The 16,377-nt window shown below is 37.2% G+C and overlaps 1 protein-coding gene across 1 annotated transcript in view; it reads left to right on the forward strand.

Moving 5' to 3' along the window:
* Positions 1-5,074, forward strand: part of LOC140168298 (membrane metallo-endopeptidase-like 1) — a 52,351-nt gene extending 47,277 nt beyond the window's left edge. Inside the window, exons 19-22 of the mRNA XM_072191653.1 lie at positions 647-712; positions 2,094-2,183; positions 3,151-3,227; positions 3,716-5,074. Coding sequence (XP_072047754.1) covers positions 647-712; positions 2,094-2,183; positions 3,151-3,227; positions 3,716-3,821 — 339 coding nt within the window. The 3' untranslated portion in view covers positions 3,822-5,074. The remainder of the gene's footprint in view (positions 1-646; positions 713-2,093; positions 2,184-3,150; positions 3,228-3,715) is intronic.
* The last annotated feature ends 11,303 nt before the right edge of the window (positions 5,075-16,377 follow it).

Consider the following 16,377-nt stretch of genomic DNA (forward strand, 5'->3'; position numbering starts at 1 on the left):
GCCGTAAATTCCTCTCCCGGTCAAAATTGTTTTATTTCGTGTTTAGAAAATATACATCATAAGCTTCAAAATGGTATATTATTTGACTTTAAACGATATCCAGTAGCGGGGTTATGGTTTGTTGAACTTTGCTCCTTCAACAAAATGGTAGCTTTTTTCGTTTCTACGTGTGTCTCTTTTTTCACATTGCTGGCAATAAATATCAAACAGTCATAATTGGCGGTCATATCAAATCATTCCCAAGTCAACGAGGTTCAAGAAAGTTCTCTCAATGTTAATTGTTGGTTATACATACCTATACAAAATACAATGCCTGGTAACCCACCACTTGAACAGGATTTAGCCAAAGCAAACAAAGACCAGAGCTATTAAAAATTCTATTGCCATCTAAGGTAGAAGCTTATTATCCTCTTCAACACTAGGATTATTAATTGGTGTTAAATTTGTAAATTAACCCCTTATTTATATAATTCGTTATATTTATTATAGATAGTGCTTTGAAACTACAAGCTAGATGATTAGGTTATATTATTTAAAGAACAATAATTTATTGATTATTCACTACCTGATTGCAATCACATTACCAATGCTTTGCCTGTTTTGAATTTATTGTTTGCTTTTGCTAATTGTTTTATTCCACATTTAGATCAAAGGTGCTCAAACACAGGGGGAAAATATTGCGGACAACGGAGGAATTAAGGAAGCTCTGAAGGTTTGTTAATTCATCATTCTAGCTTTATGTGTTGTCGTTTGTATGTGTTGTCTTTCTTGCTCTCTACCGTAAAGATTCGCATAATGGCGTACTTGGGCTCCTTTGCTTTGGGGTAAATGTCATGTGAAGACCTGACCGCAAGAAGACCGTAAGTCCACTTGGCCCCTCAACATGTATACACTAAAGTTACGTATAGTTTCTTAGGGTTTTATAATGTTTAATACATGTTCCAGGGTGAAAACATCATGAAGGTTGTGAAAGATTTGTTCTGGTCCCTGAACATGTACAGTATAAAACATTACCAAACTATACGAAACATCTACACAACTTTAGTGTATACATGTTGAGGGGCCAAGTGGACTTCTCAGGTCTTCATGTGCAAATAGAGAGCTCTCTCCTCTAAAATTCCAATAACAATTAATGTTCCGTACCCTTATTTGCTGGTGGGAATTTTACGGGAAGGGACTTTTGGGTTGTGCCTAAAGTTCAAATTTTGTCCCTTTACGGTATGTTTTTTCTACTAGCTGTATAAGTTGATAACGGATGAGCCGGACACATCAAAATTCAACATAAGATCCAAATAATTTTTATTAATTTTAATAGTATAAGAATTATTTGATTTGATTCAGCATGTTAAAATGGATACACATTACAAACATTATATTGCACTTACAGGTAAAATACTTGTTATAAACATACATGTACAATTTTGTTTACATACAGAATCCATAACACCATGCCAAGGATAGCCCTTGAAGCTTGCGCTTAAAAACTTATTTCCAAAGGGGTCCTTATATTACAGAAAAAAGATATTATAAGTTAAGACTGGTAACAAACACCAAAAACCAAAAACAAAGTATTGGAGCAAAAACAACACACTAGACATTAATTTGATTTAAAAGGTGAGCTTTGACATCTGTTTTAAATTTGTATTTCAGTGAAACAGATTTAATATCTTCCGGCAAGCTATTCCAGTTTTTTGATAGCATTAAAATAAAAAGAACCAGAACTAAAAGACTTGATCCGGGGAACTTGACAATTAAAGTCCCTTCCCCTTGTGCTATAATGATGCACACTTGATAGTCTAGTAAAATTCTCATTCATGTAGTCAGGACAAGTATTGTAAAAAATATTTAAAAAATGATTTAAACGGAGCTGCTCAGCTCTATTATTTATATTTAAAATGCCAAGATTTTGAAAGTCAGAGTGACTGATGTGATACCGAAAATCCTTATTCAGGATGAAACGAATGATTTTGTTTTGAGCACATTGAAGTCTTTGCGCGTGATATTTGGAAATGCACCTTTTTTAAGGGAGTTGAGGGATATACAAAGCTGTAGACCCCAGAGTGTACCTTTTAATATGTGTGTATCTTTTTAAGGCATACAAGGACAACCACGATGACAACGTCAGGCTACCAGGCTTTGAAGATTACTCACCGGAACAATTGTTTTTCCTTAATTTTGCTCAGGTAAGGTATCGTAATATGAAATGTGCAATGTGCAGCTTTATTTGATATATTTTGGTTGTATACATGTACTTTCCAGATAGTTTGTGTTTTAATTGATATCCATGATAACCCGTTTTCAAATCAAAGTCGGCTCAACATACACCCCACACACACGCACCCCTGCACATATCCCGAACACCCTACAATATCAATATTCATTTATTGATAAGTGTTTCTTAATAAGGTAGTAATTCTATTGTCGTTTTGCAAGGTTAAATTTATCATTTCTCAGTTTCTCGCAAATCGTAATGATTCATAATGTACAATGAGATATGATTCGTCTCTCATTCTCTTGGTCGGGCTGACGTCACAAAGGGGAAATGGCCTTGTAAAACCAGTGTGCGCACGTGCAGTTCCCCTTTCTCGAGTTGGTTGCTATGCGCGCGCTTGTGCAAAGGGGACTTAGGGGACAATGTTCCCGGATGTCCGACCGAGTGAATAGAACTCACAGAATGACATCATACTTCTACGACTATTGCTAATCTAATGAGATCATAACATTTCAGCACTCAAAGGTAGCTGACATTTTGCGAATCTCGATGTGTCGTCACTAATATGTGACCTGCTACCACGAAATGAGCTTAAAGGCGCAAGTTGGCAGTTTCTCTAGACATCCTGGCTACTGAGCTTTGTTTGCCGCGCACTTGTACAAGCCAGTAGTATGAGCGTCGTTATGGCCCATTATACCTCCATTTACAAGGCCATACATACATACTTTGGCTCGAACAGGTGTGTGGGTGAAATAAAGCCCACCAACGCAGCAGATAGGGTGTCTCGAAACTACCAACTTGCGACTTAACGCTCATTTCGTACGTGCTAGCAGGTCACATATAGCTTAGTACTCCAAGTCCATATTAATCATCTCCCATTATGTTCTGCGAGAGACAAGGAGTAAGCCATTATCTTGTCATTGAATTCCATATTACAGGTATGGTGTAGTAAATACCGACCAGAAGCTTTAGATTCTCAAATTGAAACTGATCCGCATAGTACACCGCGATTTAGGTAAGATCACAACATTTGGTTTTTCAGTATCAGTATGTGAAATCAAGGCCAATAATCTTCGAAAGTGTTGCAACTTGGGAAACAGGGGAAGTTACGCCATCTTTGTCTCATAATTTCCACGTTGAGAAAATTCACGATTTGGGATTCACATAAAAACGGTTTAAATGATAAGGATGAAGATGGTCCCACTTTCATGCATGCAAATTATTCCAAGGTATACAAGGGTTTCGAGTGGTTTAGAGCAACGGTGATAAGTGTTGATGTACAGGTTCTAGGGAGCGCTCCAAAAATTAGGATGCTCTGTCCAATGAAACATTAAAAAAACAGAGTGGTATCAGGAAGTTTTTCAAAGCACACCTACGAAAGGTCTATCCTCCACACAAATTTGTTGTAACCCAAATGAAATAAACATAGAAAGATAAGAAGTTCCTCTTAGTCTATTGAAAACGACATACATTGACATATTTTCTCATGTTTCCACATTACAGGGTCATTGGTACAATCCACAACTCGTTTGAATTTGCTAAAGCCTACAACTGTCCAGCAGATAGCATGATGAATCCGCCAGTGAAGGATAAGTGTGTAGTATGGTAGTCACTGGTAGTACTTTAGACTTTCACCAATAGCTTTACCGTCGTAAAATTATATTAAAGGCAATGATGCATCTAGACAATTATAAACTCAGGATCTGCACATTACGTTTTGTCACCTAGAGAGATTTAATCAAGTCACACCCCCTTTTTCAACCAAATCGACTGTAATAACTCTTGTAGTGAGGGTCAACATTTAACCACAAATTACCGACCTCAGGCAAAACTCACTTCCTGGGAACCAAACACCACACAAGGTCATTTTATGTAACTTATTGACCCATTTGTGTTATATACTGCCTCTAGCTATAATGACATCCTAGTGATCTAGTCAAGTCATTGACAGATACGAACCTCAGGAGGGAATTTTGATTATTCTCTCCAGGTAGTGAAACGTAATGAGATGCGAGAAAACGCGTGCCAAATACTTACTGGCTGTTATGGCGTTATTAATATTAACCCAACTCAGTCCAACGAAACTTACAGCCACAGTGCATCTCCCCTTTAGAGAGGATGGGGCAGTACGTAAATCGCTTCCTCCCAAAACAAAGGTAGAAATTTACCACCAAACCAACCCCAGGGAATATAGCTGGGCAGGTTTTCCGCAGACTACGTCTTATTAAAGCAGGCGTGACCAATCACAATTAAGCTGCCTCATATATATAGTACCTCAGTATAGAGTGCAATGTGCAAATGCTATAAAAAAAATTGAAATTCAGATATGCAAAGCTTTTTCTGTATTTCACTAAAATCAAGTTGGGAAATAACCATTTTTTGATATTTTCTCGCAACTTGATTTTCCAAAAGTGAAATATGTGTGATCCCCCTCCCCCGAAAAAACACGACTCACTCGACTATTGAACTCTATAGCGCCATGTTAGTACATAATGATGGCTATCGAGCAATCAGTCCCACACTTCCTGTGAAAGGATGATCATACGACGTCACTCATTTCAGAGCCATCCTCATTTATATAGAATTCTGTCCTCTGGTAGGCCTTCATGATGATAATGCAAAAAAAAACCCAGGTAGTGGGTAATAATGGTTGTGGGATCGAACTAGAGACATGTCCCTTGGCATCTTGGTACTGTCATCCAACATGGCTGACATTTCAATTGTTATACCGTCCCGGTTGGCTTATTGAATATGTGTAAGGATAGAACGACATAAAAATTGTTCACATAATTATTAATAAAAAATCATATTTTTTCTACTGTTATAAGCAAACAATGTAAATAAACAAATATGAAAAATCAATCTATTTTGTGTTACTTTGTGTGTAGGTCGAAGTGCATTATTTTGTGCAAAGACTACAACATATTCGCGTGTATTTCCAAGGGGGTGACACTAAATTCACGGTTGTTCTATTAGCGCACGCAAAATCTATGAAAAATTCAGCTGGTTTACTAGCTAGAAAGTGAGGCCAGTTATCGATCCGTTATAGCTCGTTATGAATAATTCATGTTCGACCCCTTGGATCATGTTAATTGAGTTTGGCAAATAACAACGTTGTTAGTTTTGCGAACTTTGCCTGTTCAATGAGAGTATAGCGCGCGCCCAATACATCTGGGCACAAACCAGGCGAAAACGATCCAGTTTAATGAAATGGCGGACGGGTATTCCCATCAGGCACCAGTGATATGTTTTTTCAAAGAAAGTCTACTAATTTGATATGAAATGACATTTTGCAATAGCAAAGTCAAAATTAGGACTTGCTGTCAATAATATGAAGGAAATATGTGACAGAGGCAAGGTGTGAAATACAAGTAGTATTTAAGTTATAATAACCTTTGATACCCGACCTGACCTTCTATCATGGCGCCTTATTCGTCTTATGTATTTCTATTATGCTCTCAAGTAAAATAAAATCTACCAAAAAAACGTTGACAACGTAAAGAAATCAACAAGTTAAAAAAAACCCACCTCGGCTCACTTTTTGAAACTTGGTCCCATTTGTAAAAGATACTGATTTAAACTTTATCATATTTATATAAATTTAAAACATTTCCAGTAGTGTTATATGTATCTTTAATGTGCAAATGCGATTTTTATTTGTAAGCTTTCTGAAACGGCTTGAAAGGTTATTATCTTATTCTTGCATGGTAAACCAATATCCTATTGTGTTTTGTTTTATAATAATCATGATTAATGATTAAATTAAACGAATAACAAGTAGGCTTGTTATCTTGTTGGAAACGCTGTATTCTGTTGAAATAAAATAAAAACAGTGATTTGGTGTTGGTGTTCAAAATGGGACCAAGTTTCAAAAAGTGAGCCGAGGTGGGTTTTTTTAAACTTGCTGATTTCTTTACGTTGTCAACGTTTTTTTGGTAGATTTCATTTCTTTTTATGAATGTAGCCAATAAGCTCCAAGCTTGGAAAGTCATCAAGTTACGAAGTGCTCCATAAAACGAATAAAACGAAAAATAGATGTTTGAGATTGCTATTCTTGATTCATGACAATAAAAAATAAATTAAACAAAACTTTATCAGTCGTTTATTTTTAAAACTTGCTCGTCACGCGTGACTGCAATGTTAATGTACATTTTAATACACGTAAATATGTAAAGAAAATGTAAATATGAACAACACACACCCAATGTTAACAATGCCAGAGAGACACAGAGAGCATGGAGAGTAAGTCCGATTTAGGCCTACTTCAAGTCGGAACTGGTTAATGCGCATATATTTAAGCCTATACTACGGAAGCGTCTAAATGCCCGACTAGTCAAGATAATCGTGTTTTAATGTGTGTGGTTCTTTGTAGCCCTGCGGGGCAATTTACTTGGCTATCCGAATTTCGCGGTTTGTGGTTCTTTGTATAGACCTTCGGGGCAACCTAGTTGGATATTCCTATTGAGCGGTGGTTGTCGGCGATCTTTCGTGGTTTGTTGTTTTCAGCAAGACCTGCCCTCTATCGGGAGCTAATTTATAGTTTAAGCTTGTTGGATATCCAAATTTCGCGGTTTGTGGTTCTTTGTAGCCCTGCGGGGCAATCTAGTTGCATATCCAACTTTCGCGGTTTGTGGTTCTTTATAGCCCTGCGGGCAATCTAGTTGGATATCAATATTGAGCGGCAGTTGTTGCTGATCTTTCGCGGTTTGTAGTCTTAATTTGTTGGATATCCATATTTCATGGCTTGTGGTTCTTTATAATCGATAGGCCTGCCTGCGGGCAATCTAGTTGGATATCCAAATTTCGCGGTTTGTAGTTCTTTGTAGCCCTGCGGGGCAATCTAGTTGGATATCCCTATTAAGCGGCTGTTATCGGCGATCTTTTGTGGTTTGTGGTTTGAATTTACCTCATCAAGCCCTGCCCTCTATCGGGAGCTAATTTATAGTTTAAGCTTGTTGGATATCCATATTTCGTGGTTTGTGGTTCTTTGAAGCCCTGTGGGGCAATAGTTGCATATCCAAATTTCGCGGTTTGTGGTTCTTTATAGCCCTGCGGGGCAATCTAGTTGGATATCAATATTGAGCGGCAGTTGTTGGAGATCTTTCGCGGTTTGTGGTCTCAATTTGTTGGATATCCATATTTCGCGGTTTGTGGTTCTTTATAATCGATAGGCCTACGGGCAATCTGGTTGGATATCCAAATTTCGCGGTTTGTGGTTCTAGTTGGATATCCCTATTAAAAGGCGGTTGTCGGCGATCTTTCGCGGTTTGTGATTTGAATTTATCTTATCAAGCCCAGCCCTCTATCGGGAGCTAATTTATAATGTAAACTTATTGGATATATCCATATTTCGTGGTGTGTGATTCTTTGTAGCCCTGCGGGCAATGTAGTTGGATATCCAAATTCGCGGTTTGTGGTTCTTTATAGTCCTGTGGGGAAATCTAGTTGGATATCAATATCTAGCGGCAGTTGTTGGTGATCTTTCGCGGTTTGTGATTTTAATTTGTGACAATTTATAATATTTATTCCAAATATAATTTCAGTCTGAGCTGTGAACAGAGCCAATGATAAATTGTTTGTTTGATGAAAAAAAATAATATCACCATACCAATGGGTGTTCAAAATGGTGTTATTCTTGATTTATGACAATAAATTGGTTAATAAAACATTGAAAAAAAAAGGTGGTGGGAAGTTTCGAACTTGAGCAAAAAGTCTTAAATGGATTAGGAGTCCATGGCCTTAACCGCTTCACCACGGGGACGTCTCGATATAACGACGTGTAAAAGTGGAGTATTTATTAATATGAATGTATGCTGTGGTCCGGAAAGAATAAAAGAATTGTGAAAAACTTGATTTTTTGGCGAATGGGATCCAGATTTTGTATGGGGGTATCCAGGAAAATGCTAGGGTATATTTGGAAGTGAATCTCAAAAGGTAGTGCGACAGTGACAGCCATGTATGGCTGTAGCAGTGTCGAAAGATTCTGGATATCAGTATGATTAGCTATGATTTGCCACTAATTTTGGCTATAAAATACCGCGTGAAATGAAGCAAGAATGTTTGTTTATTATCAAACAATCGGATTGACTGTAAGATTGGTGTAACATTTTGAATTAATGAGTTATTAAAATATTACACTTTGGACAGTAAATAAGATTTAGCATGGTTTTAGATATATTTTGTACCCAGCGAAAAATATCATAGAACAATAGCGTTTTGTTTCGTGTAAATATAGTCCCGCGGTGCATCTGTTTATTCTTCTCTATCAGTCGTTTTTTTTTTAAAACTTGCTGGTCAAGCTACCGCGTGACTCTAATACCAATCTGCACTGAGCAGACAATGTTACTTGGCTCCCAGCATGAATTATTGATTTTATACGGAGGTAAAGAAATGCACAGTGTATGTGAATGATGTGCAAGCATACTCCAAATATTTACGGTAAATGTGAATAGTGGTCAAATGTTGATATATCATGTGTTCGGGAAATCACGTGGCAACATTTTAAGATTTCAGGCTTGTTTACTAGTTAATTGCCATTTGTATTCTTTATTATTTATCTTTGTTAATTAACATATATTTTAAATGCTGATAAATCGTGGTTGGCTGCCCATGATATCTGTTAAATTCAATGTTTTATGAATATAATTCTACCACGCAGAAGGGGTCACGCAGCAGAATTTCACATCACCTGACTTAGCTAGATTTCGAAGCTCTGCTCTTCAAATTCATGTAAATTTCAAAGTTTATACATTTAATATATTTAATATGATACTAATTTTTTGTTATAACCAACTGGTACACGAAATATACTAGCTTATTACCAATACAGAAAGGTGATTATCAGCCTTCACTCAGCAAATTGACATGCCCGGCATATGCAGCCATTCTCCGTCTGGATAACATGACTGTCGCCCTCAATACGTCTGGGCACAAATTTAAATAACAATACGCTATTTACATATCAATGCGGCCTCATGCTAATTAAAGCTGCCCCATCCAGGAGTTCATCTATGGTATTTCGTTGCTGTTGTATATCATCCTGCCTGCTGTATGGTCCGCTACACCTGTATCAATTTCAAGGGATGGTCCATTCTTTATACTGGTTAGCCTCAGTATGTACACAAGTAAAATTATCCGAGTGTTTCAAGTCGATCCGAGATGTTTTTCGCCACGCCATGTTGCAGTATATAAAATCCGTGGTGTTAAATAGCGTTTGCCCTGCGCTTCAATTGTATGTAATACGTGCACTAGGAACCCTTTTCAAGCAAAATAGGGGTTCCTTGTGGAACCCTAAAGCTGTGAAGAACCGTATCTTCACTGCGAGAACCCCATTGAGACTTTCAGCGAACCATGAGCACTTGAAGAACCTTAAAAGGTTCTTCAAGTGCTCATGGTTCGTGAACGAACCCTATATAAATTTGAAGAACACTTTTTTCTAAGAGTGTATGTCATTGTGTGTTTTATCATCAATATAATGATGTTACACGCAAATGTATACTAGATAGATAAATTAAAATTAAATATCAAACTGATCATCTGGACTTACTGTTTTGAGTTGGCTACAGTATCACGTCTCATCCGAGAGTGCAGCCAATTCAAAACATTAAGTCCAGATGATTAGTTTGATATTTAATTTTTAATTTACTTAAAACAGCAATTATCGATTTTTGGTAGATCTGCTGATCAAACAAAATCCTTCGTGGATCATTAATCAACATTATTATTTCTCACACTCGCGTGAAAATCCAATGGCGGCTAGGACGGCGATGTCGACCTAGAGCTCAAAAATGTAACTGTCAAGTTCCAGGGCTGTCAACTTTTTGGAATTACTTGGCGTGAGACAGAGGCGTACCGGGATTTGCTGACCCCAATGTTCATTTTGTACCATGATTACTTGAGCCACGGCGCTCGAGAATGTGAAAAGCGGGTGGTAGGAGAAACAAATTATTCATGACGATGCGTGAGATTTTACTCATTTTGCAGCTTTTTGCGTGAGATTTACTACCTTGGCGTGAGATTATAGTACCTTGGCGTGAGACCGAGAGAAAGTGACCCAATGCGTGAGACTCACGGCCAATGCGTGAGAGTTCACAGCCCTGCAAGTTCTGGCTCACTGGTGGCACATCCTAATGTGAATACCGAAAGTTCCCGATAAGGCGATATTTTCATAACCATTATCAATGGTTTATATGCATTGTCATTTTCTTCTGGACCATTTCTACCAGGCTTCGTTGATTCTAGGTGAGTAGAGTAGAATGGGACGGCTACTGGTTTCTCTATCCTGTAACTACAAACACATTAATGCCTTACCCAGCAAACACAAAAACGTTTTAAAAACGTTTTAATAAGTTATATTTTGGCTTTTGGTTTACATAAAAACGTTTTAATAACATTAAAATGTCGGGTTATATAAAGGTCATGAAAACGTTTTTAAACGTTTTGTATGAAAACACACTACAACAATATTTTTATAATGTTTTCAAAAATGTTATTGTAAACTATTTTGCAAACATTTTTGCCAAATATTTTGTCAACACTTAAATAACATTATGTTAAAATATTTGCACTCAGCAAACACAGAAATGTTCTTAAAATGTTTTTTTTTTCCAAAACGTTTTAATAACATTTAAATGTCGGGTTATATAAAGGTCATGAAAACGTTTTTAAAACGTTATTGCAAATATTTTGGGCAAACATTTTTCGCAAAATATTTTTCAACTCCCAAAATAACATTCTGTTTAGAATGTTTTGTATCAAGTTTTCAAAAATGTTTTTGGAATGTTATTAAAACGTTTTATACCCTTTATATAACCCGACATTTAAACGTTTTCTCTAAAACATTTTTTGTTTGCTGAGCAGTAGATTATCAAAAAATGATTTTTAATGTTATGAAAACGTTTTATACCCTTAATATACCCTTTATATAACCCGACATTTAAACATTTTCTGACAACCTTTTATGACCTTTTGCGAATGATGTCGAAAAAGTTTTGTGTTTACTGGGTAGTTGTCATCCAGGGAACGTTAATGAATTATATGGACAAAATGTACAGGGTGTGTCAATAAAAATAGGCCCTATGGAAAGTGGTGCATAACTTAAAATATCAGTAGTAGAATAAAAATTTTCTTAAAGATTCAAAAACCACGAAGTGTCTGCTAAACAATGGTGCAAAAATTATCCAAATTCGTTCACGTGTCACTGAGATAATTAAATTTGTACAAATAAACACATTTTTGGACCATTCCAATGGGTAATACACATTAACAGTAATGTGTAGTTTATTATAAAAGAAATACAATGAAACGCTAAGTGTTGCTGAGTAAGAGTTCAAAATCAATTAATTACCCAAAGAATGTTTTTCACACGTTTCTTTCTCTTAAGGGCTCGGATAGCAACGTTTGCACAGTAATTTTTGTGGGACCTGAGAGCACATTATAGACATATCGAATTGCATTCTGAATACGAGGAATGTCCTTCTAATATCAAATATTTTATTTTTTTGAAATTCGCGATATAACACACATTTTATGCAAATTATATTTTTTTTTATATTTAACCATCCTCGAAGTAAACTTCATAAATATAATGATAGCCTATGCACTTAGTGTATGTAGTTGGGATGAAAAGCCGACCATCAATTGAGGATTTTAACCTTTCATATTAAAGATATCGAGGTTTTTTTCCAAAAAGACCCATTTTTTGTGTTTTGTGTTTTGGGAAAATCTTTATCTTCAATATGAAAGGTCAACATTTTCATATGATAGATTAAGTAAGTACATATCATTAAATTTATAGAATTTACTTTGAGGACTGTTGAATTTTGAAAAATTCAATTTTTAATCTTTTGCCATAAAATGGCATTATATCGCGAATTAAAAAATTCATACACAAAAAATACGTGAAAATGTCGCTGTTCATTTTGTCAACCAACAATAGGGCTGAACTTGAAGTGGCTGAATTTTTTTTTCTCAAAATGAAATGTCCAAGTGATAGTATTAATGATGAAATAAACAAAAATTGATAAACAACACCAATAGCAGAAAAGAGGCATAGTTGCTGATCAGGCAAGTTATCTCCTACCTATATAGCAACACTGTGGGTTAAGGTTTGACACTTTTTCAAACTCTTGCGATTTGGTAGTTCACATCATAGTGCGAATGATAGTGAGCTTTGGCAAAAATTGCATTGATATTACAGACATACTTTTTTAGGTCCCGTGGTTCTCGAGTTATATTGTAAAGAGGGATGAAACAACATCACTTTTGTAAAACGTACATAACTCATTAAAGCCATATTATAACATTTGCTGAGGAAGACGCCCTCACTGAATTTTTAAAATTCCTTTTTTTACACGATTAAATTGTACTTTATTAAACCAATATACCCTGCAAAAATCAAGACTCTCGGTGCTGTAGTTTTGTCAAAATCCGAGATTTTGAATAAAACGCCGGAACCGGCGCTTTATTATTACGATGGATTATTAGTCGAACGCATACACGATGTTCATAACACACAGTACGTACACGGCGTGCGGGACGGTGATATACACAACAAAGGGTCGTACCACAACATGACCGCTAGGAGTGGTACGTATTGGCGAAATGTGCGCTGGTAGTAAATTCCAATTTTCTTTGCTTTGCCGTAGTTGTTCGGCTCAAAAATAAAAGGGAATATATCTGACAGTAAAAGCTAACATTTTATGGCAAATAAATGCTAATCTATTTGAAAATGTTATAATATGGCTTTAACAACAATAAATCAAGCAAGTTTTCAAAGTTTGAAGTTTTACAAAACATCAAGGTGTTATTTTTCAATAATATATTGATTTAGATAATGAAATCGATCTTTTTGGCTGTTTCGAGCAATACTCTTAGTCAACCCTTAACTTCCATTAATTTCTTTAATTCTAAACTACAATGCAGCACATTATTGTTAATGTGTATTGTCCCATTGGAAAGGTCCAAAAATGAGTCTATTTTTAGTTTCCCAATTATCTTAGTGACGAGTGAACGGATTTTGATCATTTATGTACCAATCTATAGACGACACTTCATGGATTTTGAATCTGCAAGAAAGTTTTAATTTTACTGCTGATATTTTAAGTTATGTCACCCGATCCACAGGGCCTATTTTTATTGAGACACCCTGTAGTAGGAGCCCCAGGGGTTGTCATAGATAGCTGGTCGGGGCATGTTTTACAGAATAGGTAAGTATAGCCAACACTTATTGCCAGTCTGTTCAGTCTGTTGTGATCGGAATCACGTAACGCCCTGCAGCAATAAGTGTTCTATAACCTATTAGACGGCTCCAGCAGCTTTTCAGGTCATTAGCTATTGCCCTTAGAGCCCCCGTCTGTTAACTATGCTGCAAGGCAAAGCCGTAACAGGTGGTACTCGATTCTGGAGATTCACAGTCCAAATTTTGACATTCAGGGTCGACATGTTCTAGCCACAATTGGATCATGCGAGTGTGATAATATTGGTGAAAACAGCTCCACGAAGGATTCCATGTGATCAATAGATAGAAAATGGATCTACTACGGCAAAATCAAAGTCAGTGACAACCTCTGGACCAATACGCCTAGTTTTGCTTCTTTCCAGTTGGAATCCAAGTTCCTCTTCCTTACCCTCTATTGCTGTTCTCATGGCATAATCCAGTACCACTACAAAAAAATATAGAGCAAGAGTGTCGCCCTGCAGTACACCGGCCAGTATTTCGAAGAGGTCTGTTTCACAGATGTGTGGGTGAAATAAAGCTTTTGTCTTTGCATACATATTGCCAATGGCTTTATAAGCTGCTCAGGAACCCTATATATAGGCTTTTAGGATTTTCAGCATTTTCCCCCTGTGGATGGTATCAAAAGCCTTTCGAAAATCAATAAGTCTTCAATAAAGGTAATTATTGCAGGAAGGTTGTTAGCTTTGATGCCTTCGATGAGCCTCCGTAGGGCCGATTGTGGTCCTTCCAACTCGGAATCCATTTTGATTGTTTCTCAGGTGTTTATCGAGTTCTGGTCTGATCCTATTTAGGATCATCCTATTGAAGGTCTTTCCCACTATCGAACTTAAGCTGATCCCCCTGTAGTTTCCAACTTGGCTGAGATCTCCAGACTTGGGTATAGGTACTATGTTTAGTCACCTGGGTCACCTTCGCTTCGCAGATGGCATAGTCATAATAACAGACAATGCTAAAGACCTAAGAGAAATGATCAATGATCTCAACCAGAGAAGCAATCAAGTGGGTCTAAAGATAAACATGAAAAAGACAAAAGTCATGTTCAACCAGTTCGCCACAGAACAGCTGGTCATGGTAGGGAACACAGAAATAGAAAAGGTGGTCCAACATGTGTACTTAGGACAACTAATCAACATGACTCACAATCACATGGATGAAGTCAAGAGGAGGACTAGGGCTGGTTGGTGTGCATTTGGCAAGCTCAATGACATCATGAGAAGTAAGATGCCAACTTGTCTGAAACGAAATGTTTTTAACCAATGTGTACTACCAGCCATGACATATGGAGCTGAAACATGGTCACTTACTAAGAGGATGGATGGAGCAAAAACTGAAAACTGCACAGCATAGCATGGAAAGATGTATGCTGGGCTACACCAAAAGGGACAGTGGCATGGATCAGGAGCCAAACAGAAGTTACAGACATAATCCACACAATAAAGATGAAGAAGTGGCATTGGGCTGGCCATCTTGCAAGATCAACAGATAATAGATGGACAAAGAATGTCACAGAATGGAGGCCTTGGCTGGGCTCAAGACACCAAGGCAGACAGAAAGTCAGATGGAGGGATGAGATAGCAAGTTTCATAGGGATCAGGTGGATGGCAAAAGCAAATGACAGGAAACTTTGGTGCAAACTTGGGGAGGCTTTCGCCCTGCAGTGGGCTGAATACGGCTGATGATGATGATGATGATGATGACTATGTTTAGGATAGACCACTGTTCTGTTCATTTCTCCCTCGCTCAATGCACGGTTACAGAATTCAAGAATGATATCATCTAGGTCGTATCTCTTTTACCTTCCACCAATGCAATTTTGGCCTTTCATATTCCTCTTGTTCGAATGGCCCTGTTTTGATGCTGAGCTCTTCTAAGACTGCTGAAATATCTTCATCTTCATCATCAATGTCAGGGGGGAGCTTCCTATTAGTTGCCCTTTCCTAGATGCCAATCTGCCTGTGATGTCATTTATAAGTATCCAACTTTGGCCGTGTTTACTGTTGGCATGGGCCATTTCCACTTCTGTTAACTTAGTGCTAAGATCTTCTTCCTGCACCTGGTTGTATGCATCTACGAGCCTCTTCTTTGCCTGTTTATACACCAGTCTGTGATCTTCAGTTGTATTTTCCTGATACACCTCGTACGCTTTCTTGATCTTGTCTCTTGCCTCAGTCACTCTTGGATCGCTTGAGCTGAGAAGCGTACCCTATGTGCTTTCTTCTTCACAGGCAGTTTTATCTGTAGCTTCCGTGTGGGCTGTTATTAACCTTTCATACTTCTCTGTGGCTATTTCACTTAAATTTTCCAATGGCTGGAATCGGTTTCGTACTTTGAAACATTGTGTTTGTGATGATGAGATTCCTCTCAGTCGCAAGGTCCAAAAGAAATTTACCATTCCTGTTTGTTGTTTCATGATAGGTAAACCTAGCATCCTCTTCTCCAATTCTAGCATTGTAGTCTCCTATGACCATCAAAAGATTATGAGCAGGGATGGAGTCAATGGCTCGTCTCATGTTGTCATAATGACCCTCCATGAATATCTTCATCTGTTACATTGGTAGGACAGTAAGTGATTATTATTGCTACATCACGTGTACATATCTTCTACTGGTGTATTCATACCACTATATGTCATTATTGAATAATTAACAACAGATGGATTGGTCTGTGTGAACATAACATATACCTTCGGGTATAAACTTTCTAGGGTCTGGTCCTTGTCTGGGTGTAGTGAAATCAGTATAAATTTTAGCAGCAAGCTATGTTCACTGGAAGGTTTATTATGTTCTAGTCTCTGGTTATCATGCTTATATGTTTCTGTTGGTTTTGTAAAATAGAATACAAATATCAGTTAAAACTCCTTGCAGATTCCCAAGAATACATCATGATTCAACATTAATCAAGGTAAAATTGTTATTATAAAGAATAA

The sequence above is a fragment of the Amphiura filiformis genome, chromosome 13, assembly GCF_039555335.1.
Source record: "Amphiura filiformis chromosome 13, Afil_fr2py, whole genome shotgun sequence".
NCBI lineage: Eukaryota > Metazoa > Echinodermata > Ophiuroidea > Amphilepidida > Amphiuridae > Amphiura > Amphiura filiformis.